General features: G+C 44.6%; 1 protein-coding gene across 1 annotated transcript; it reads right to left on the bottom strand.

Moving 5' to 3' along the window:
- Positions 1-3,349: 3,349 nt before the first annotated feature.
- On the bottom strand, positions 3,350-8,750 carry LOC130832803 (keratin, type II cytoskeletal 6B-like). Its single transcript, XM_057701639.1, has 9 exons — positions 8,138-8,750; positions 7,005-7,219; positions 6,601-6,661; positions 6,366-6,461; positions 6,086-6,250; positions 5,481-5,606; positions 4,444-4,664; positions 4,208-4,242; positions 3,350-4,105 (listed from the first exon to the last, which is right to left on the bottom strand). The coding sequence occupies exons 1-9, from the start codon at positions 8,675-8,677 to the stop codon at positions 3,777-3,779; spliced, it is 1,788 nt and encodes a 595-aa protein (XP_057557622.1). The 5' UTR covers positions 8,678-8,750; the 3' UTR covers positions 3,350-3,776.
- Positions 8,751-23,059: the final 14,309 nt, after the last annotated feature.

Here is a 23,059-nt window from a genome sequence, read left to right as displayed (position 1 = left end):
CAAGAGGTCTCCTCAGTGAAGTTTCTGGTTTCTTTGTGGCTACGCTCTCCAAGGGCTATGAAAAGAGTCAGAAGAGGCCAGAGGAATGGAGAGATAGAAGAGGGGGATGAAGGAAACCTTTCATGAGGATCCAGATGAATTCTAGCCTGGCAGTGTCCAACAGAAGCAGGAAAGAAAGGTCTTCATTATTTAATTTGGTGGAGACGGGTTTCTTAAGTGAGGGAGTCCAGACACAGATGGCAGTGGGGCTAAAGAAGGGGCCCTACAGTTGCACGAGGAGGTTGGGAAAGTAAGAGTGTTGCGGACAAATGGCACATGTGAGTGGACCGGCCTCCAAGACGTCAAGAGGATGGTTTTCCTCCGCCACTCACTCTCTAGTGCCGAAGGAACACCCCTGGAGTCCAGTAAGTGCGAGTGTTGAGTAGAAGGGAGTGCCCAGCAAAAGTCATGGTGAAAGGAATGCAGCTGCTGTCAGAGAAGGACTCCTCAACCCCTTTCTCCTCCCATCCCGGGATCTACTGTCAGCTTTTCTCAAGAGCAAGCACCATGAAGAGGTAGCTAGCAAGAGAGTCTGTAGGGATGCCTCCTGGGGCATGGAGCAGGGCGGAGAAGAGCCGCCTGCCCTCAGCACCTGCTGAAAGCTTCCATCCTCTGGCTGTGCTGCAGCCCATGCCCCCACCGTGCCCTGTGATTCCCTGCATTGGGCTGTGCTGGGATTCCAGCCAGTGCAGCTAGAATTCGCATTGCATGGCTCACAACATGGACTCATTCTGAATCGCAGAGGATTCAGGGAAGGTGAACTTTGGCTACAGCCTCTGACTGGAGAAAGGGCTTCTATTGGAGGTTGTTACTGAAAAGACCAATTTCCTATATTTTCCAGGTACATGGACTCCATACTAGAGGAGGCAATTGGATAGCCTCTTAGGAGTCAAATCCAGTCTCTAAGTACCATTGGTACTGCCAAGTGCTTCCTGGCCTCCAAAAGAAGTCTTTGCTGTTGCGAAGGCAGTATGTCTCTTCTTATGCAGTTCTCAGTGGGCAAAGGAAATCAATCTGAATGATTTAACCTCATGGACCTTAATCTAGAGATTGAATCTTTCCTTCCTTAGTGCCCAAAAGTGTAACCCCCTTTAATCTCAGATGTCACATAATGAGGACATTGAGAGGCACAAGCTTTCTCTTTTGAAGTAACACACGTTCAACATCAGAAAATTTAGAAAGTATACACTTTAAAGGAAAAACAGTTTACTAGAGGTAACAGCAACTAGAGATGATCAATATTGTTGTTTTATCACTAGTTCTTCAAAGATTCCTCTGTATCTATGGCCCTCTCAAGGTCTCTCTGTCTCTTTCTCTACTTGTTTTATACTTTGGTGTACAACATTACTTTAGTGAAAAATACAGATGTTACTTTGAGCCCTATGTCCTAGGCGTTTTTCATAATAAACTTCTAATTTCACGATGGTAAGATTTACAAACAATTGTGAAGATAGTAGAAGGAGTTCTGTACCAAATACACATCTATTTCCACCTATGATTAATACCTCACATCAGACACATTTATCACAGTTCAGGAAGCAATGTAAATATTTTATTTTTAACTAGCCTATACTTCATTTGGATTTCCTTAGCTTTTTCCCACTATTCTTTTTCCTGTTCTAGGGTGTCACCTATGGTACCACTTTCCACTTACTCATCGTGTCTCTTGACACTCTTCTTGGCTGACAGAGTTTGTCAGGTTTTCATTGTGTTAATGACCTTGAACGTTTTAAGAAACGCCTCTGCCCAGGTGTTTTGCAGATGTCCACACTTGGGTTTTGTATCATGTCTCATGAAGAGACAGGAGTTACGGTGTTTGGGAGGAAGCCCACAGAGATGACATGGGCCCTTCTCATCACACCACATCCAGGGTACATGTTCTGAACATGACTTAGCACTGTCAGTGTTAGCCTCGAGCACCTGGCTGAGGAAGTGTTTGTTTTCTCGCCAGTATCGTTACTCTTTCCCCTCATTTGTAGACTGTACTCTTTGGAAGGAAGTCATTGTGCACAGCCCACACTTAGAGGGGACTAGCTCTTCACTGCCTCCTTGAAAAGGCAGCACCTCTGTAGCTAAGTGAAATTCTTCTGGCGGAGAGTGGTGGATCACCCCTGACTAATGAATTCAGTCAATCACTTATTCACATCAGTAGGGACCATGAATACTTATTTCACACTTTGGGTTGTAATGCAATACATGATTCATTTACCTATCGATTTATTTATGGCCCACGTTGTACCAATTGGGCTATCAGGCGCTCTTTCGGGTTCTTTTGGATTCTCTCTTTAGTGTTTGGTGCTGAAAGACACGCCAGGATCATCTTATGCATATATTCCATCCCATTCCTAGGATCAGTCGTTTCTCCTTGATTCCTAAGAAAGGAACTTCATTCCTGCTGATCCTAGGCAGAATTCTCCAGAGAAAAAAGGCCTGGGACAAGGGGCGTGGACAAAACAGAGACTGGAAACAGTGACTGGCCCTCAGGAGGAAGCTGATAGACCACCCTTGCACTGTATCCTGACTGTTTCATAGAAGTCATAGGAAGCCAGGGCGCACCTGAGAGAGGATGCAGGGCTGTCTCTTTGGAGCAGCAAGGACTCGACTTCTTTGAGTCTCTGTTTTGGAGGAAGGATTATGGGGTAAGAAGGTATTTCCATTCTTGTCGTGACTCCACACTTTAAAAAATCAGCACCTGAGTTTCGTGTCTGAATATGTGGATCGTGAACTTGACCAGTGTTTCCAAATGTTTCTTGTTGTTAGTTTGTTGGGATTCGTAGCTACAAAGTACACCTTCTTGCATTTGTACCATTTCCTCAGGAGACACCACTCGAAGCATAATTTACGTTCAAAAGTATGGACATTTATGTTACTCCTCATACATGTTTTTAGGCAAGTTTCTTGGTCATGAGGCATTTTAAAAGAGAATCAAATCTCCTAGTCTCTAGTCAATGTTCTCCTGATCTACTTGGACTGTAATATGACGCTCTGGGGATTATGGGTGACCACGGGGGCAGGAAAAGGTAGACTCTTGGAGACCAGTCAGAGAAACTAAGCTCCTCAGAACAGACCCAGGCAGTAAGACCAGACTTTACTATGAAGGCGGACCAGTTTCCTCCCACTACACTTGCTAAACTGTTCTGAGAGGAGTCCCGAGCATCCGGATGCTAAATTACTGTTTGGTGAAGTTCTCTAAAGGAGGAGGGTGAAGTACATGGGGATGGGGAGTATGCTTCATTCCTGAAAAGGCTGTTTGCCAATGAAAACCACAATGAACTCTTGGTGACATAGCAAGGCAACAGGAAACCATACATTATATTATAAACCTGCTTTATTTCGCAATACAATGGAGCAAAGAGAGAGGAAGCATCACAGGGACACAGACACCCATAGATTACAGAACTAGTCACTGGTGCCATAGCACTACTCACGGGTGCTTGCATGATCACTGCAAAGGAAGAAACCAACACCTGTGAAATGGGACATCCTGGGCCAGTGGAAAGCTAGGGCGATTGCCCTGCTCTGGAGTAGCACCCAGGCAGTGACCTTCCGATGTGAGCAGTGGAGCTCAGGTGCAGCAGGTGTGGGCAGAGGGGACATGAGGGCACTCAGCAACTTCAGTTTTAACTCAAGGAGTAAGAGAAGAAGGAAGCAGGAGAGAGGAAGCAACAGGAGAAAAGGGGAGTGAAGCAGGAGAGGGAGCCTGAGACATTGTGGGACCACGAGCCCATGGCAGGACTTCAGTGCCTGTAGCTCTTCTTGCTGGAGGAGGTGGTGGTGTATTTGATGGTGGAACCGCTGCCTCCGGAGGAGCAGAGGCCACCGCCAATGCCTCTGCCACTGCCCGAACTGAAGCCACCTCCAATGCTGAGACCGCCGCTGTAGGAGTAGCCACTGCCTCCGCCCACGCCGTAGCCACTGCCTCCGCCCACGCCGTAGCCACTGCCTCCGCCCACGCCGTAGCCACTGCCTCCGCCCACGCCGTAGCCACTGCCTCCACCCACGCCGAAGCCACCACCGACACCGCCGGCACCGCCATAGCCACTGGAGGTGGTGGACTGCACCACGGCTGTGGAGGCAAGGGGACAAGACATGGTGAGCTCACTCTGCCACACAGAGTCCAGTCAGAAGAGCACATGGGCACTGGAGGGGGGCAAGTGAAGCTACTTACAGATGTTGACTTGTCCAACGCCTTCCCCATTCAGCCTAGGAGAGAGGAGACACAGCCATCATGAGACCTCAGAGCCACAGCTGGACCAGCGTGGGAAGCGTCGGTGTGAGGAGAGTGCATGGGGAACGTGCCTTCTAAGGGGTTTTCTGGGACGAGCCTCATGGCTCCCGGTGCTCCTTGGCTGGACATCTTGCAGGTGGACCCAGATGTTTGAGGAGCTTGTGGGAGTTACTCACCTGCACTCCTCCCCTTCCAGCAGCTTCCTGTAGGTGGCGATCTCCACATCCAGGGCCAGTTTGACATTCATGAGCTCCTGGTAATCCTTCAGCAGCCGGGCCATGTCCTGCTTGGCCTTCTGCAGGGCCTCCTCCAGCTCAGCCAGCTTGATCCTGGCGTCCTTGAGGGCCAGCTCCCCACGCTGCTCAGCATCGGCGATGGCGGACTGCAGGCTGGCGCACTAGAGGGGAAGATGGGCAGGTGAACCAGCAATCTGGACTCCAGAGGAGACGAACCGTGGTTCTACATTCCCAGTGAGGAAGAGCTCTAGGGCCCAGGTTTCATGGGAAAAGGAGGTTTGGTTCTTTCTGTCCAGTCTTTTTCCATTCTGCAAACCTTAACCAGTCCCCGAGCTCCTTGAGGAAACCTATGCGCCTCTGTGTTCACCACCCTAATGAGGATGGGGTGGTGCCTGCTGGAAGACACTGCAGCAGACCCCAGGCCGGGGCGCAGTGGACGAAAGGGACCCACGGGCTTGTTGGGGAAGTTCATGTGGATGCGCACGAACGTGTACAAAACTACAGACACCCTCAAAGTGGACATGATTCCATCTCACACTGTTCAGACCTCCCCTTCCTTCCACTTCACGGTTTTGCACAACCCGCATTTGTCCTGTGTCTTTTCTCAGCTTGTCTTCACCTTGAACCTGAGCATATATGCAGCAATCTTCCTCCCACTTTCTGGCCTGACCTCTTCTTTGCCAGTTGTGTCTTGCATTCCCGAAGCTATCGTTCCTCCGATGGAATCTCATTTCAGTGCCTCTAGACTGTGTCTCTGTACCACGGAGCAGTCGGGACCGCTCCCGTCCTGAGTGGGTTTCCTGCTCTTGGGCTGGAATGCATCTCTCTACCCTGTGGGCACTCGCTACGGGAGGGAGTGCATGTCCTCCTGCCCCTGCTGTCCCCTCCGTGCCCAGGAATTTCCCACATGATGGCTGATGATCCCTGCTGGTCTGGGAGGGAAATGATGCTTTCCTCCTCCCTGGTCCCCACCATACCTGCTTCTTGACGTGGTCGATCTCAGATCTCAGCCTCTGGATCACGCGGTTGATCTCAGAGATCTCCTGCTTGGTGATGCGCAGGTCGTCCCCGTGTCTGCCCGCTGTCACCCGCAGCTCTTCGTACTATAAACCAGAGGGAGAGAGGGTGGTGTCCATGGGCTTCACAAGACATTAATCAAGGTTTTCATACGTCAAACCTAATGGTCTCTTCACAAGAGATTTTAAGAAAATTGGTGTTAGAAACTCATGGACATTGTTTGCCCATCATACTCCATCCTTGGTAAGACCACTGACTGCCTGGTTCTCTTCAGGACCAGCAATGTTCTGTACTGTTTCTGAGAAGCAGCGTCAGGTGAAGCGAAAGCCAAGATCACTGGGCCTTTACCTACAGTAGCTTTTGTCCTGCATTTGCATTTTTTGACTGTCTAGACTTGGACATAAATACTGAAAAGATCTACTCTGCTAGTTCAGGGTACACATCCTTTGCGAGGACCCTCTCTTCCTAGATGTAGATTTCCCTAGTGAAGTCTGTAGCCTCATTGGTCTTCAGGAAGGAGGTACACGGATTCTTCCTTAGCTGTCCCCCTTTCATCACTGCTCACCTTGGACTGGTACCAGGACTCGGCCTCAGCCCGGCTCCTCTGAGCGATCTCCTCATATTGGGCTTTGACTTCATCGATGATGCTGTCCAGGTCCAGGCTGCGGTTGTTGTCCATGGAGAGGACCACAGACGTGTCTGAGATGTGGGTTTGCATCTGAGCCAGTTCCTACAGCACATGAGATTGGCAGATCATCCTTTCCCGTGACATTGACGCAGGTACCTAAGCCCAAGATTTGCTACCCTTTGCAAATCTCATTAAGTCAATAAAACAGTGATCTTACCGCATCGTAGAAGGTTCTTAGGAAGTTGATCTCATCTGTGAGAGCGTCCACCCTGGCTTGTAGTTCCACCTTATTCATGTAGGCAGTATCCACATCCTGGGGAAGAAGCCAACAACCTGGGATCAGATGAGCCCTCCTTCCCAGTCGGCTCCTCTTTTAGTCTCCCTCATTAGAGTTTTCTTGGAGTCCTCTCCTTCGGTGAAGAAACATGAACCCCTGATCTTACTCATCTCACCTTCTTCAGATTCACAAATTCATTCTCTGCTGTTGTGCGCTTGTTGATTTCCTCTTCGTATCTGGAATTAGAAAGGATAAAACCTGATTGGGTCAGTGCTGAAGATGATACAGAAAAGGCAGCCAGGGACCCCAACTTCCCACAATGGATGTGTCCAAATGAAACTTCCCTGCCAGCAGGTCCCAAAGATGAACTTTGTGGTCCCTAAGTTGTTTGCATCATTACTCTCCCAACCCACCTGTATGACCCTTTTGTTCTTCAGGGTTTGCGTATATGCGAGAATTGTGGTTTCATTTCCCTGGAGAAGTTTGGCTGTGGATCATGCCGTCATTTAGACCTGATCCTCTAATAAACCTGAAGTGTGGTCTTCAGGAAACTGAGCCCTTCTCTCTCCTGTAACTCACTTCCTCTTGAAGTCTTCCACCGTATCCTCCGTGTTCCTCAGCTCTGCATCCAGGCGGCCTCTATCCCCGAGGATGCTGTCCAGCTGTCTCCTGAGGTTGTTGATGTACTGCTCAAACAAAGGCTCCAGGCTCTCCCTCACAATCCTGGTGCCCTGCTGCTGCAGCAGGGTCCACTTGGTGTCCAGGACCTTGTTCTGCTGCTCTAGGAATCGGACCTGGAGGAAGACAAGATGGTTATTTGTCCGACAAAGGAAGGAAAAAAGATATGCGTTGACAGGTCCCCAGCAGATCTGCTTGTGGCCATGGTGTTAGGCTACACCAGAACATGTCCAGAGGCCCAGGCCGACCGTGGTGCTCCCCTGTTTTCTTTCTCACCACAAGGTCTCACCAGCCAAGTTTCCCCAGCGAGCTAGCTGTCATTCCCTTCCTCTCAATTGTGGAGCCTGGCCGTCAGTGACTTTCAACATTTCTTTGCTTCCTCGTGATAAGCACAACGGCACATGCACTTTAGAGTAGTCTCCTCTCATGTGTTACACAGAGTCCTTTTGAAGAGGGTATCTCAGCTAAAGGGATGTCAAATGTTTAGAATCTAATGATTAAATTCCATTCCCATCACTGTTTGGATTTAATCTCGTTTCCCATTTGGTGCATGAGTCCTTATGCTCGTCATCTGTTGCTACAAGTTAAGTATTTCTGTGGACATATGCATGTTTCTGGGTTATTTTTGTGCCTGGATGTCCCTTTGGATTTTTAATTTTCATTCCTTCCCCTTCACCCCTACTATGCTCAAGTGCAGATTCCACTGTAATTCCCTCTTTCATGTCTCAGACCCTTCAGAAGATCAAACTAACTCATTGCAGGCTCTCATTTCCTTTCCTTTGCTTGAGGGTTACCAAGAGTTGTGAACACTTCCTACGCATGAATGGGGACTCTTAAGAGATCAGTAGTTGTAAGTGATTCCATCACCGTCTGCCTGTGGTCCACCTGGAGCCTGTCCTGCATCTCTGCAGAGAACTAGCCTGAGTCCCCTCCTCCCTCTCTCCCGAGTCTGCTCCTGGTAGGACATTGGTTGGGACTCTCGTTTGGGGACTCTGGAATCCCCGTGGGGTGGGGGGCAGGTGCTCCTGGCTCACCTTGTCAATGAAGGAGGCAAACTTGTTGTTGAGGGTCTTGATCTGCTCCCGCTCTTCGGTCTTGACCCTCTGGATGGTGGGGTCGATTTGCAGGTTGAGGGGAGTCAGGAGACTCTGGTTGACGGTGACCTCCTGGATGCCTCCGGGGGGGCACACAGGGAAGCCAAAGCCCCCATAGCCGCCAGCAATGCCAGCGCCACCACCGAGCCCAAAGCCACCACCAGCTCCACCGCCAAAACCAAATCCACTCCCGGCTCCACCACCAAAGCCAAAGCCGCCTCCAACTCTGCCACCGTATCCGCCACCGATGAGACAGCTGCCCCCTCCGATGGCGATCCTCCTGGAGCCCCCCACGCCGTAGAGGCTGCGGCTGCCGAAGCCCGCTCCTCCGCACACTCCAGCCAGACCGCCACCGCCCCTGGAGCGGGACACAGACACACTGCTGAAGCCAGAGCGGCAGACCCCAGGGACTCTGGCTGAGCCGGCACTGAAGCCACGGCGGCTGCTGCTTTGAGTCTTCACGGTGGATTTGTAAGACATGGTTCCTGGAGGCGAGGAGGCCGAGGAGGGCAGAGGTGTGGAGAGTAGAGCTGAGGGGAGCAGGTCTGTGAGAGGAGGTTCCCAGCACCGGCTTATATATGGAGAAAATGGGCTGGGCTCAGCCCTGGAAGGTGAGCCTGCAGCTTGGGAAGGGCTGGGCTTTATAAATGCTGAGATCATATCTGGTTTATTAGAAAAATTATGAAATACGAAGATTGCATTTTAGGTTTCCTTTAGTCAGGGAAAATTTCTCCTGCCTTCCAGCTTTGCCTGATCTCAGGACAAGACGACTTGTCTGAACGTAATGAGCTGGGAGTTAGTCACTGATTCACACAAAGGTTCTACATGTTATGCTCGTGTATGAAATGTACTGAGGCTCCTCTCCCCTGGTGTCTCACCCACCAGGCAGAGATCCCGGAGATCAAAATAATCTATGGCTTGGCCTTTAACTATAATTCTTAGTGTTTTTCATTGATTACAGAAGGTAAATATTACTGTTTTTTTGCTTTAAAGATTTCCCACAGGTAGATATGTAAATTTACAATATAACGGGCCTCTATATGCCAATCACTGTTGTTGTTGTTTTAGCCATTGAATGTATATTTATTTGGAATAGGCTTTCCTTCCATGCGATCCCAAATCAGTAAATAATAAAAAAATCCTCCATTCAATGTATGGGTACTTATTAAGCCATAAAGGTAAAAAGAGGCTGGAGGGGCATTTTCAGCATTTTTGCATATGTATAGGTGCATGTATATACTCAATGAAATAATGAAGAAGTGGGCGAAAGGACAGAGCTGTTACTATTTAAGTGATTTCACTTAAAGTGTAATCGGACAGTGTATCGCTGGGTTTATACAAATTATTATCTCATGGGCAGCCTTATTTCTTCTGTACTCCCACCCAATTCCCTATCAATCCTAAAATATTTGAAAGCGAATCCCAGAGACCATGTCATCTCTTTAGTACGGAATTCAATATTTTTCTGTAAGGGAGATACTCTTTTAAATATATAACCGTACACCATGTATATGTCCTTAATACTTGTATTTGCATTAACATCAAGAGGTAACTATTCAATCTTCAAAGAAATCTGTTTGTGTTATTTATATATTAGGTTTTGGTGTCCAAATGAGGATCCTAATAAGTTCCACACATTTTGAATGTGAGTGATATGTCTTTAAAGTAATATGTCTTCAAAATCATGTAAGGCATTAAAGCCCCCTCCACTCTCCCACTTGTAATTTATTTGTATAAGAAACCAGGTTGTTTGTCCAGCGCAGTTGTCCATTCTAGGAGTGTTGAACTTCCATAGTCATATTATCGTATTTAACATGGTCACGTGTCCTTTGTGTATCCCATAAGCTGATGGTCAAACTAGAAGCTTAAAAGCTATCTCCGTAAACATTACAGGTATAGATGTCATAGAATGCCTATTTACATTCTGAATATTGATATTTACCCACCTCCCTGTTTATTTAAAACATTAAATAAGTAAGACATGGTTAAGGAAAAACTTACATGCTCGTGGCCACTCCCCAGTCCTGTCTGGGACGACAAAGCAGTGTTGCCACTTCCCCGTGTATCCCTGTAGTCACATCATTTGGATGTGTTTCTGTGTTTTCCCTGGGGCATGTGTGATGCATGGGAGTATATATATTGAATATATACATACATATATTCTCTTTCACAATTACGCTTATGATGCATATACTTTCTCTCCCATGTCTATGTCTTCTCTCGACTCTCATGTAACGCACTATGAGCGCTTTGTCCTGTGGGCTGTTTTCTCCACCTTTATCTGTGGTCCATGGCTGTGCATCAGCAATATCTTGTGCTGCTTTCAGCCTGACCTTCAATTCTATTGCGCCTTTATCGTTGTCCTCTGTTCCTTTTCTGAGCTCTATCAGCTAATGTTTTAATCTTTTATTTCTTGCTCTGTTGCCGCTGTGTTCCCTTATTTCCCCATAATGTTTACTTCATTGCCATTTAGGTAATATTTTTTGTTACTTTTTTCTGTCCAGTGTTTTCTAAGTGCCTCTTGTTTTTCCTTTTCCTTGTACAGGTGTGTGTTTGCATTGTTTTTTGGTTTGTTTGTTTCTTTGTAAAGTATCCTTCCTGTATCCTGGAATGGTTCCTTCCTAAAGAGAGCTCATCTTTGCACAAAGTGAGCTATTTCTGCACCTGCCTTTTGGAGACAGTTTTCTGGGAGGAGGGCCCAGTCCACAACCAGGCTGACAGGAATTCTCATTATGACCCAGGCTGTGTGAATAGTTCTTTTAATTTTAATTTGGCCAAGCGAAGGACGATGGCTGCAGCGTGGCTCACAGTTCAGTCTTAGTTTTCTTCCCTTCCCTAGCAACAAGCTGCCAGTAGGCCTTGCCTCTGATTCCTTACTCAACCCTGCCTTCACTGGGTCTTGAAACTTCATGGCAAACGGGTCTGGCCTGCAGCCCCCACACACACTTGTGACTATGGCAAACCAGTGATTCTTGGACTTGCACCTGAGGCCGTGTTCTTCACCTTCACACAAGTTTTGTGAGTTAGTGGTGCCTGGCAGTAGGAAAACCTCAGTGTTAGCTTTATGTTCTGATCCTCTGTGGTTACCACGTTGTTTAGTTTTGATGTGTTTGTTTTTGAGAGTGTTCTTCACTGGATTCTCTGAGATCTGCACTGAGGGCATCTTCTGAGTTTTCCAAACAACTGTGTTTGATTTCTCTCTTTCTGTGAGAAGAGTTTTCTTTTCTTTTTTTCTTTTCTTTTCTTTCCTTTCCTTTTCTCTCTCGCTTTCCTTTCTTCCTTTCTTCCTTTCTTCCTTTTCTTTCTTTCCTTCTTTCTTTTTTTTTGATTGAAGGATTTTAAGATGTTTTCCTTTTAGGAGTTGAGGGTGGAGATTACTTTTATGTTTCTGCTTCTCCTTCTTTAAGGTAATATCTGAGAATGCCAAATGCCTCCCTTTCCTCCGTTAGGCTACATTCAGAAGCCGTCTATTCATATATTTATATTTAAAATATATAGCATTTAAAATCGTAAGCAACAACTGAAATAGAAATATTACCTTTTCTCTCGCACTGCATGGAAACTGTTGAATATAGTGAAGAAGTCAGTGTGCTTTCCTCAGTGGAACAACCTCCTTTATTGCTTCATCACAATTTGCATGATTGAAAGCCCAACGGGGGAGAAAAAGATGGCGGCGAAGTAGAGAGACATGGAGTGCATCCCTCTCCACAGATGCATTGGGAATGCACGGAAGGACGCAGTCATTCCCACAGAGAACCAGCTGAACACCAGCAGACGGCCTCGGACACCAGAAAGGGCTGCGGGGAGCCCGACATAGCCGGTAGGGAGGCATCTACGAGGGCTCAAAGAGGGTGAAGCGGCGGAGCTGTGGCAGACAGGAGGGAGTGAGAAACATACGGAGGGTCCGCAGCGCAGCTCAGCGTTCCCGGACCGAGACATCGATCCGCGGCTGAACGGAGGGTCCAGGAGCGGGAGCGTGGGAACCGGAGAGCTGGTTCAGGGTGAGAAACATTGTTGCCGGTAGGGTGACAGACCGAGAGGACAGGAGGGAGGAGGTCAGCGGAGAGGAGTGCCGGTTCCTGAGAGCTGCCCGGCCATGATGGCGGCTGGAGGCTGCAGGCTCCCGGGCGGGGGGGAGGAGCCGCGTGCATAGCCTCTCCCTCTCTTTCGGTGCCTCTGCAACAGGCAGTGGAGAGACGCCTGCGGGCCACCTAAGGCGCTCAGGGATAACAAGCACCCTCAGGCACTCGGGCGGGGCTAGATTAAAACTCCTTGCAATGCCAGCAGCAGGGAGGCTGCTGAGAGAAAAAAAAAAAAACCAGCATCAAAAAGAAAAAACCCCGAGAGAGGCCCAACTCTAAGACTTTCTGTTTACGCCTGAGCCACCAGCGCCCTCTGCAACAGGCACCTCCAAGCCTGACTGAAGCAACAGTGCGCCACTGCTCACTCACTCCCAGGAGAAGGAGCCACTATTGCACCCTCTCCCTCCCCACACACCGAGGCTTACAGACGAACAATAAAGGAACCTCTGCTGGTCACAGAATAACACACACACACAAAAAAAACCCAAGGCAAGGAGAAGGACACTTACAGCTGAGACGCTAAGGAAACAGAAATAGTAGTATCAATACCTATTGAACTGGTCCATTCTGGGATCAGTTCTGGATTTTTTTTTTTTCCTTTCTCTCTCTTTTTTTTTTTTTTTTTTTGATTTATTAAGTACGATCTTAGCCCTAAGGGATCTACAAATTTTACAACATAATTTTTTAAGGATATTTTTTACTCTTTTTTTTTTTTTTTTGCCTTTTTATATACTTCTATATCTAGCTAAGTTTTTGGTAGTACGGACAAAATATCTTTCATACTTTCCTTTCATCCCTTTCTTTTATACACTTCTATTCCTTTCTTTTTCTTTGCATATTTCCAACCACATTACGCTCTTGTGTTCCCCTTTCTTCCAGCCATTTTAAGTGTATTTTATCTTAACATACTTATAAGCAACACTATCGGTCTGCTCAGACTCCTTGCTCTATTCTCCAGATGATGCACTGCCTTGGTATTAATATTAGGCTTTTGTCTTTATCTTAGTTCTTAGTACAGTTGTCTAATTACATTCTGAGAATCTCCATTCTCTCTGGTGGTACTCCAGCTCATTTCTATATTTGATCCTAGCTTACAAAATCTCCCTGGATTGATGTTTGTATGTGTAGGGTGTTATTTGTTGTTTGTTTGCTTTTGCTTTTGTCTCTGATTTGTTCTGTTTCAGTTGTCAATTTCTGCTGGGTTTCTCTTTGAATATCTGATAGCACACTGGGGTTCTGTCAGGTCTTTCTAGAGCCTTATGTCCTAACGGATTCAATAATTGTGTGTCTTATACATGTATGTGTTTCCTAGACTGAATATTCGTCTAATCCAATACTTGGACATTAGTCTGAGGCTTGGACAGTCTTCTATAAACACCTCTATCACCAGGACAAGCAACCCCAAAAGCTTGGACAACCATGAGGAAACAAAGAAACCCCATGCAGGCAAAGGAGCAGGAAAAAAACCCACAAGACCAAATAAATGAGGAGGAAATAGGAAAAATGCCTGAAAAAGAATTTAGAGTAATGATAGTAAAAATGATACAAAATCTCGATATCAAAATAGAGAAAGTACAAGAAACAGTTCATAAGAACTCAGAAAAACAAACAGCAATGGATAACAAAATAACTGAAATTAAAAATACTCTAGGTGCTATAACCAGCAGAATGACTGAGGCAGAAGAACGAATAAGTGAGTTGGAAGATAGAATGGGAGAAATAAACGCCACAGAGCAGGAAAAAGAAAAAAAAATAAAAAGACTAGAAGACAGCCTCAGAGACCTCAGTGATAACCTTAAACGTACCAACATTCGAATTATAGGCATCCCAGAAAAAGAAGAAAACAAGAAAGGGTCTGAGAAAATATTTGAAGAGGTTATAGTGGAAAACTTCCCCAACATGGGAAAGGAAATAATGAACCAAGTCCAAGAAGCACAGAGAGTCCCATACAGAATAAACCCAAGGAGAAATACACCAAGACACATATTAATCAAACTAACGACAATTAAACACAAAGAAAAAATATTAAAAGCAGCAAGAGAAAAGCAACAAACAACATATAAGGGAAAACCCATCAGGATAACAGCTGACCTTTCTACAGAAACTCTGCAGGCCAGAAGGGAATGGCAGGATATCCTGAAAGTCCTGAAAGAGAGAAACCTACAGCCAAGAATACTCTACCCAGCAAGAATCTCATTCAGATTTGAGGGAGAAATCAAAAGCTTTCCAGACAAGCAAAAGTTAAGAGAATTCAGCACCACCAAACCAGCCTTACAACAAGTGCTAAAGGAACTTCTCTAAGTAGGACACACAAGAAAAGGAAAACACCTACAAATACAAACCCAAAACAATTAAGAAAATTGTAATTGGAACACACATGTCAATAATCACCTTAAATGTAAATGGCTTAAATGCTCCAACCAAAAGACACAGACTGGCTGAATGGATACAAAAACAAGACCCTTCTATATGCTGCCTACAAGAAACCCACTTCAGACCAAGGGATACATATAGACTGAAAGTGAAGGGATGGAAAAAGATATTCCATGCAAATGGAAGTCAAAAGAAAGCTGGAGTAGCAATACTCATATCAGACAAATTAGACTTGAAAGTAAAGACTATTAAAAGAGACAAGGAAGGGCACTACATAATGATCAAGGGATCCATCCAAGAAGAACATATCACAATGGTAAATATCTATGCCCCCAATATAGGAGCACCTCAATACATAAGGCAAATGCTAACAGCTATAAAAGGGGACATCGACAGTAACACAATTATAGTGGGAGACTTGAACACCCCACTTACATCAATGGACAGATCATCCAAACAGAAAATCAATAAAGACACACAAGCTTTAAATGACACATTAGACCACCTCGACTTAATTGATATTTATAGGACATTCCATCCAAAAACGACAGACTACACTTTCTTCTCAAGTGCACACGGAACATTTTCCAGGATAGATCACATCTTGGGTCACAAATCAAACCTCAGCAAATTCAAGAAAATTGAAATCATATCAAGCATCTTCTCAGACCACAACGCCATGAGACTAGATATCAATTACAGGAAAAAAACTGCAAAAAATACAAACACATGGAGGCTAAACAATTCACTCTTAAACAACCAAGGAATCACTACAGAAATCAAAGAGGAAATCAAAAAATATCTAGAAACAAATGACAACGAAAACACAACAACCCAAAACCTATGGGACGCAGCAAAAGCAGTTCTAAGAGGGAAGTTTATAGCAATACAGTCCTACCTCAAGAAACAAGAAAATGATCAAATAAACAACCTAACCTTACACCTCAAACAACTAGAGAAAGAAGAACAAAGAAACCCCAAAGTGAGCAGAAGGAAAGAAATCATAAAGATCAGAGCAGAAATAAATGAAAAAGAAAGGAAAGAAACCATAAGAAAAATAAATAAAACTAAAAGCTGGTTCTTTGAGAAGATTAACAAAATTGAGAAACCATTAGCCAGACTCATCAAGAAAAAAAGGGAGAAGATGCAAATCAACAGAATTAGAAATGAAAAAGGAGAAGTCACAACGGACACCTCAGAAATACAAAACATCATGAGAGACTACTACAAGCAACTATATGCCAATCAATTGGATAACCTGGAAGAAATGGATACATTCTTAGAAAAATACAATCTTACAAGACTGAACCAGGAAGAAATAGAAACCATGAACAGACCAATCACAAGTACAGAAATTGAGGCAGTGATTAAAAATCTCCCAACACACAAAAGCCCAGGACCAGATGGGTTCACAGGCGAATTCTATCAAACATTTCGAGAAGAGTTAACACCTATCCTTCTCAAACTCTTCCAAAATATTGCAGAAGGCGGAGCACTCCCAAACTCATTCTACGAGGCTACCATCACCCTGATACCAAAACCAGGCAAAGATGTCACAAAAAAAGAAAACTACAGACCAATATCACTGATGAATATAGATGCAAAAATCCTCAACAAAATACTAGCTAACAGACTGCAACAGCACATTAAAAAAATCATACACCACGATCAAGTGGGGTTCATCCCTGGGATGCAAGGATTCTTCAATATACGCAAATCAATCAACGTGATACATCATATCAACAAATTGAAGGATAAAAACCATATGATCATTTCAATAGATGCAGAAAAAGCTTTTGACAAAGTTCAACATCCATTTATGATAAAAGCTCTCCAGAAAATGGGCATAGAAGGAAATTACCTCAACATCATAAAAGCCATATATGACAAACCAAAAGCCAACATTGTTCTCAATGGGGAAAAACTGGAAGAATTCCCTCTAAGAACAGGAACAAGACAAGGGTGTCCACTCTCACCACTGTTATTCAACATAGTTTTGGAAGTGTTAGCCACAGCAATCAGAGAAGAAAAAGAAATTAAAGGAATCCAAATTGGAAAAGAAGAAGTAAAATTGTCACTCTTTGCAGATGACATGATATTATATATAGGAAACCCTAAAGACTCTACCAGAAAACTGCTAGCACTCATTGATGAGTTTAGTAAAGTAGCAGGATACAAAATTAATGCACAGAAATCTCTTGCATTCCTATACACTAACAATGGAAGAGCAGAAAGAGAAATTAAGGAAACTCTCCCATTCACCATTGCAACCAAAAGAATAAAATACCTAGGAATAAACCTGCCTAAGGAGGCAAAAGATCTGTATGCAGAAAACTTTAAGACATTGATGAAAGAAATCAAAGATGACACAAACAGATGGAGGGACATACCATGTTCCTGGATTGGAAGAATCAACATCGTGAAAATGACTGTACTACCCAAAGCAATTTACAGATTTAATGCAATCCCGATCAGATTACCAATGGCATTTTTCACAGAACTAGAGCAAGAAATCTTACGATTTGTATGGAAACGCAAAAGACCCCGAATAGCCAAAGCAATCTTGAGAAGGAAAAATGCAGTTGGTGGAATCAGGCTTCCTGACTTCAAACTATACTACAAGGCCATAGTGATCAAGACAGTATGGTACTGGCACAAAAATAGAAAGGAAGATCAATGGAATAGAATAGAGAACTCAGAAGTAAGCCCAAACACATATGGGCACCTTATCTTTGACAAAGGAGGCACGAGTATACAATGGAAAAAAGACAGCCTCTTCAATAAGTGGTGCTGGGAAAATTGGACAGCAACATGGAAAAGAATGAAATTAGAACACTTCCTAACACCATACACAAAAATCAACTCCAAATGGATTAAAGACCTACATGGAAGGCCAGACACTATCAAACTCCTAGAGGAAAACATAGGCAGAACACTCTTTGACATACATCAAAGCAACATCCTTTTTGACCCACCTCCTAGAATCATGGAAATAAAATCAAGAATAAACGAATGGGACCTCATGAAACTTAAAAGCTTTTGCACAGCAAAAGAAACCATAAACAAGACTAAAAGGCAACCCTCAGAATGGGAAAAAATAATTGCCTATGAAACAACGGACAAAGGATTAACCTCCAAAATATACAAGCAGCTCATGCAGCTTCATACCAAAAAAGCAAATAACCCAATCCACAAATGGGCAGAAGACCTAAATAAACATTTCTCCAAAGAAGACATACAGATGGCCAACAAACACATGAAAAGATGCTCAACATCACTCATCATCAGAGAAATGCAAGTCAAAGCCACAATGAGGTATCACCTCACACCAATCAGAATGGCCATCATCACAAAGTCTGGAAACCACAAATGTTGGAGAGGGTGTGGAGAAAAGGGAACTCTCCTGCACTGTTGGTGGGACTGTAAGTTGGTACAGCCACTATGGAAAACAATTTGGAGGTTCCTTAAAAAACTACAAATAGAACTACCATATGATCCAGTAATCCCACTCCTGGGCATATACCCAAAGAAAACCATAATCCCAAAAGAAACTTGTACCATAATGTTTATTGCAGCACTCTTTACAATAGCCAGGACATGGAAGCAACCTAAATGCCCATCAACAAATGAATGGATACAGAAGATGTGGCATATATATACAATGGAATATTACTCAGCTATAAAAAGGGATGAGATGGAGCTATATGTAATGAGGTGGATAGAACTACAATCTGTCATACAGAGTGAAGTAAGTCAGAAAGAGAAGGACAAATATTGTATGCTAACTCACATATACGGAATCTAAAAATGGTACTGATGAACTCAGTGACAAGAACAAGGAAGCAGATACAGAGAATGGACTGGAGAACTCGAGGTATGGGAGGGGGCGGGGGGTGAAGGGGAAACTGAGACGAAGCGAGAGAGTAGCACAAACATATATATACTACCAACTGTAAAATAGTCAGTGGGAAGTTGTTGTATAACAAAGGGAGTCCAACTCGAGGATGGAAGATGCCTTAGAGGACTGGGGCAGGGAGGGTGGGGGGGGACTCGAGGGGGGGGGCGTCAAGGAAGGGAGGGAATATGGGGATATGTGTATAAAAACAGTTGATTGAACCTGGTGTAGCCCCAAAAAAATAAAATAACATAAAAAAAAAAAAAAAAAGCCCAACGGGTACAATGAAAGAGAGAAGTATCAATATATAAACCACCATGTGCAATCCCCCAGATTAAACAATTATCCATATTTCTCAGGATTCTCTCATCTAATTCCCCTACTTCTTATATGGAAATCTTCTCCTTTTTGATGGTGTATCTTCAAGGAAGTTAAGACTTTGAGTCATTTCACTTGTCAAGATTTGCCTGCATGTCTAAGTAAGAAGGACTTTTGAATCTACCTGTCAGTTTTCTTTCGATCATAAGCAGCAGTCACGTCTTCATGGCACCTAATACCATTTCTGTTCACACTTGTCTGATGCTCTCAAAGACGTCTTTTTATGCTGGTTTGCTTGAAGCAGCAGCCTAACTAGATTCCCATATTGCTTTGGACTGTTGGTTCTCTAAAGGTTCTTTCATTCTGTAACAGATTCCTTTGCTGCCTTTTATAGACCATTGATCTGTGGAGAAATTCTTTTCTCTCCAGACGGTCTACATTCTGGATTTGGCTCATCGTTTCCTACGGGTGCCACATGACTTCTAACCCCGGTTTGTCCTGTGTGCTAGTTGTGCGAGGGTGCGTCAACAGTTATCCGCACTGTGTAGCATTTCCAGAATGCGGATCATTTTTCAGTCTCCTTCATGTTAGAGTTGATTGAATTTAGTTCCATTGTTTCAGGCAAGATTAAGGCCCAGCTGGTGCTGTGCCCCCCATAGTGCATCCGATCTTGAGGCACAAAACACGAGCTGTCCAGTCTGAGCGATGTTCAGACTGATCCAGGTAGATCTATAGCTGCAGCCTTCTCCCGTCATTAAAAGTGCCCAATCCATTTGTCATCTACTATTTTCATATTCGTTGATCAATTCCCAGGTCGACTGTTTCATGAGGGGTTACATATTGGTAATTCATTAATTTAACATCCCACCTCTTCATTTATAACCTGGGCATCATCTGCAGAGAAGGTAACCTCATTGTTTCCTCTTTAGAAAAACTAACATGTATTTAATTCACACAGGAGAGGCAGAATAAGTGCTTCTTTCTCTTTGTTTTGCAATTTTCAGAATAGTGGGTTGGGACCCCAGCGATTTCCAAATGTAATCAAGGAAGTTATTTGTTTGTTTGTTTTCTGGCTTTTGTGTAATTGCAAATTCACAGTTCAAAAAATACATTTGATAGGTTTCAGTCCATCACAGGCATTAATCCTTTTGGGTGCTGAAACTGTCCATTTGAGGCCAACGGGAGCTCCACCGATTGGCTTCTGTGTCCTTTGGACAGAGACCCATTGGGCTTTGCAAGCTTCCTTGTTGACAGGGACGAGATGTCTCAAGGTTTGCTTGCACTTACCTTGTGACAGACGTGGAAGCCGCATGTCTGTGCGTAGCTCTGGAGCCTTTACGGGGACACGATGCTCATGAGCTGGGGTGTGCCTGCTGCGGGCGCTCATGGTTACCGAGTTATTCTTGCTTTGACGTCTTTTCAGGGGACAGAGCTAGTAGAAATGTAAAAATGCAATAAAGTACACCAATCAGAGGCTCATACTGATGTTTCCAGTTGAAACAGAAGAATAGGGGATGATTTTATACCCGTCTTTATCTTCCTCACTTTGAAAAGTCAGGCTCTGAATGACACAGTACTCATTTGCTTTATCCTACAATATACCTATGACAGTGCCAAAAAAACGGTGCCAATATTACTATAAACAAGAGGTCTCCTCAGTGAAGTTTCTGGTTTCTTTGTGGCTACGCTCTCCAAGGGCTATGAAAAGAGTCAGAAGAGGCCAGAGGAATGGAGAGATAGAAGAGGGGGATGAAGGAAACCTTTCATGAGGATCCAGATGAATTCTAGCCTGGCAGTGTCCAACAGAAGCAGGAAAGAAAGGTCTTCATTATTTAATTTGGTGGAGACGGGTTTCTTAAGTGAGGGAGTCCAGACACAGATGGCAGTGGGGCTAAAGAAGGGGCCCTACAGTTGCACGAGGAGGTTGGGAAAGTAAGAGTGTTGCGGACAAATGGCACATGTGAGTGGACCGGCCTCCAAGACGTCAAGAGGATGGTTTTCCTCCGCCACTCACTCTCTAGTGCCGAAGGAACACCCCTGGAGTCCAGTAAGTGCGAGTGTTGAGTAGAAGGGAGTGCCCAGCAAAAGTCATGGTGAAAGGAATGCAGCTGCTGTCAGAGAAGGACTCCTCAACCCCTTTCTCCTCCCATCCGGGGACCTACTGTCAGCTTTTCTCAAGAGCAAGCACCATGAAGAGGTAGCTAGCAAGAGAGCCTGTAGGGATGCCTCCTGGGGCATGGAGCAGGGCGGAGAAGAGCCGCCTGCCCTCAGCACCTGCTGAAAGCTTCCATCCTCTGGCTGTGCTGCAGCCCATGCCCCCACCGTGCCCTGTGATTCCCTGCATTGGGCTGTGCTGGGATTCCAGCCAGTGCAGCTAGAATTCGCGTTGCATGGCTCACAACATGGACTCATTCTGAATCGCAGAGGATTCAGGGAAGGTGAACTTTGGCTACAGCCTCTGACTGGAGAAAGGGCTTCTATTGGAGGTTGTTACTGAAAAGACCAATTTCCTATATTTTCCAGGTACATGGACTCCATACTAGAGGAGGCAATTGGATAGCCTCTTAGGAGTCAAATCCAGTCTCTAAGTACCATTGGTACTGCCAAGTGCTTCCTGGCCTCCAAAAGAAGTCTTTGCTGTTGCGAAGGCAGTATGTCTCTTCTTATGCAGTTCTCAGTGGGCAAAGGAAATCAATCTGAATGTTTTAACCTCATGGACCTTAATCTAGAGATTGAATCTTTCCTTCCTTAGTGCCCAAAAGTGTAACCCCCTTTAATCTCAGATGTCACATAATGAGGACATTGAGAGGAACAAGCTTTCTCTTTTGAAGTAACACATGTTCAACATCAGAAAATTTAGAAAGTATACACTTTAAAGGAAAAACAGTTTACTAGAGGTAACAGCAACTAGAGATGATCAATATTGTTGTTTTATCATTAGTTCTTCAAAGATTCCTCTGTATCTATGGCCCTCTCAAGGTCTCTCTGTCTCTTTCTCTACTTGTTTTATACTTTGGTGTACATTACTTTAGTGAAAAATACAGATGTTACTTTGAGCCCTATGTCCTAGGCGTTTTTCATAATAAACTTCTAATTTCACGATGGTAAGATTTACAAACAATTGTGAAGATAGTAGAAGGAGTTCTGTACCAAATACACATCTATTTCCACCTATGATTAATACCTCACATCAGACACATTTATCACAGTTCAGGAAGCAATGTAAATACTTTATTATTAACTATCTATACTTCATTTGGATTTCCTTAGCTTTTTCCCACTATTCTTTTTCCTGTTCTAGGGTGTCACCTATGGTACCACTTTCCACTTACTCATTGTGTCTCTTGACACTCTTCTTGGCTGACAGAGTTTGTCAGGTTTTCATTGTGTTAATGACCTTGAACGTTTTAAGAAACGCCTCTGCCCAGGTGTTTTGCAGATGTCCACACTTGGGTTTTGTATGATGTCTCATGAAGAGACAGGAGTTACGGTGTTTGGGAGGAAGCCCACAGAGATGACATGGGCCCTTCTCATCACACCACATCCAGGGTACATGCTCTGAACATGACTTAGCACTGTCAGTGTTAGCCTCGAGCACCTGGCTGAGGAAGTGTTTGATTTCTCGCCAGTGTTGTTACTCTTCCCCCCATTTGTAGACTGTACTCTTTGGAAGGAAGTCATTGTGCACAGCCCACACTTAGAGGGGACTAGCTCTTCACTGCCTCCTTGAAAAGGCAGCACCTCTGTAGCTAAGTGAAATTCTTCTGGCGGAGAGTGGTGGATCACCCCTGACTAATTAATTCAGTCAATCACTTATTCACATCAGTAGGGACCATGAATACTTATTTCACACTTTGGGTTGTAATGCAATACATGATTCATTTACCTATCGATTTATTTATGGCCCACGTTGTACCAATTGGGCTATCAGGCGCTCTTTCGGGTTCTTTTGGATTCTCTCTTTAGTGTTTGGTGCTGAAAGACACGCCAGGATCATCTTATGCATATATTCCATCCCATTCCTAGGATCAGTCGTTTCTCCTTGATTCCTAAGAAAGGAACTTCATTCCTGCTGATCCTAGGCAGAATTCTCCAGAGAAAAAAGGCCTGGGACAAGGGGCGTGGACAAAACAGAGACTGGCAACAGTGACTGGCCCTCAGGAGGAAGCTGATAGACCACCCTTGCACTGTATC

Source organism: Hippopotamus amphibius, chromosome 12 (genome assembly GCF_030028045.1).
Source record: "Hippopotamus amphibius kiboko isolate mHipAmp2 chromosome 12, mHipAmp2.hap2, whole genome shotgun sequence".
Lineage (NCBI taxonomy): Eukaryota > Metazoa > Chordata > Mammalia > Artiodactyla > Hippopotamidae > Hippopotamus > Hippopotamus amphibius.
Note: the sequence above shows the minus strand (reverse complement) of the source record. Positions and strands in the feature narration are given on the sequence as shown.

What these genes read in the sequence shown, in the direction of transcription:
- LOC130832803 (XM_057701639.1), bottom strand. Translation starts at nt 8,677, where the DNA reads ATGTCTTACAAATCCACCGTGAAGACTCAAAGCAGCAGCCGCCGTGGC. An exon ending in AATTTGTGAATCTGAAGAAG is followed by an intron (nt 6,462 to 6,600) that starts GTGAGATGAGTA and finishes CTTCTTCCCCAG; the next exon opens with GATGTGGATACTGCCTACAT. An exon ending in TCGACCACGTCAAGAAGCAG is followed by an intron (nt 4,665 to 5,480) that starts GTATGGTGGGGA and finishes CTTCCCCTCTAG; the next exon opens with TGCGCCAGCCTGCAGTCCGC.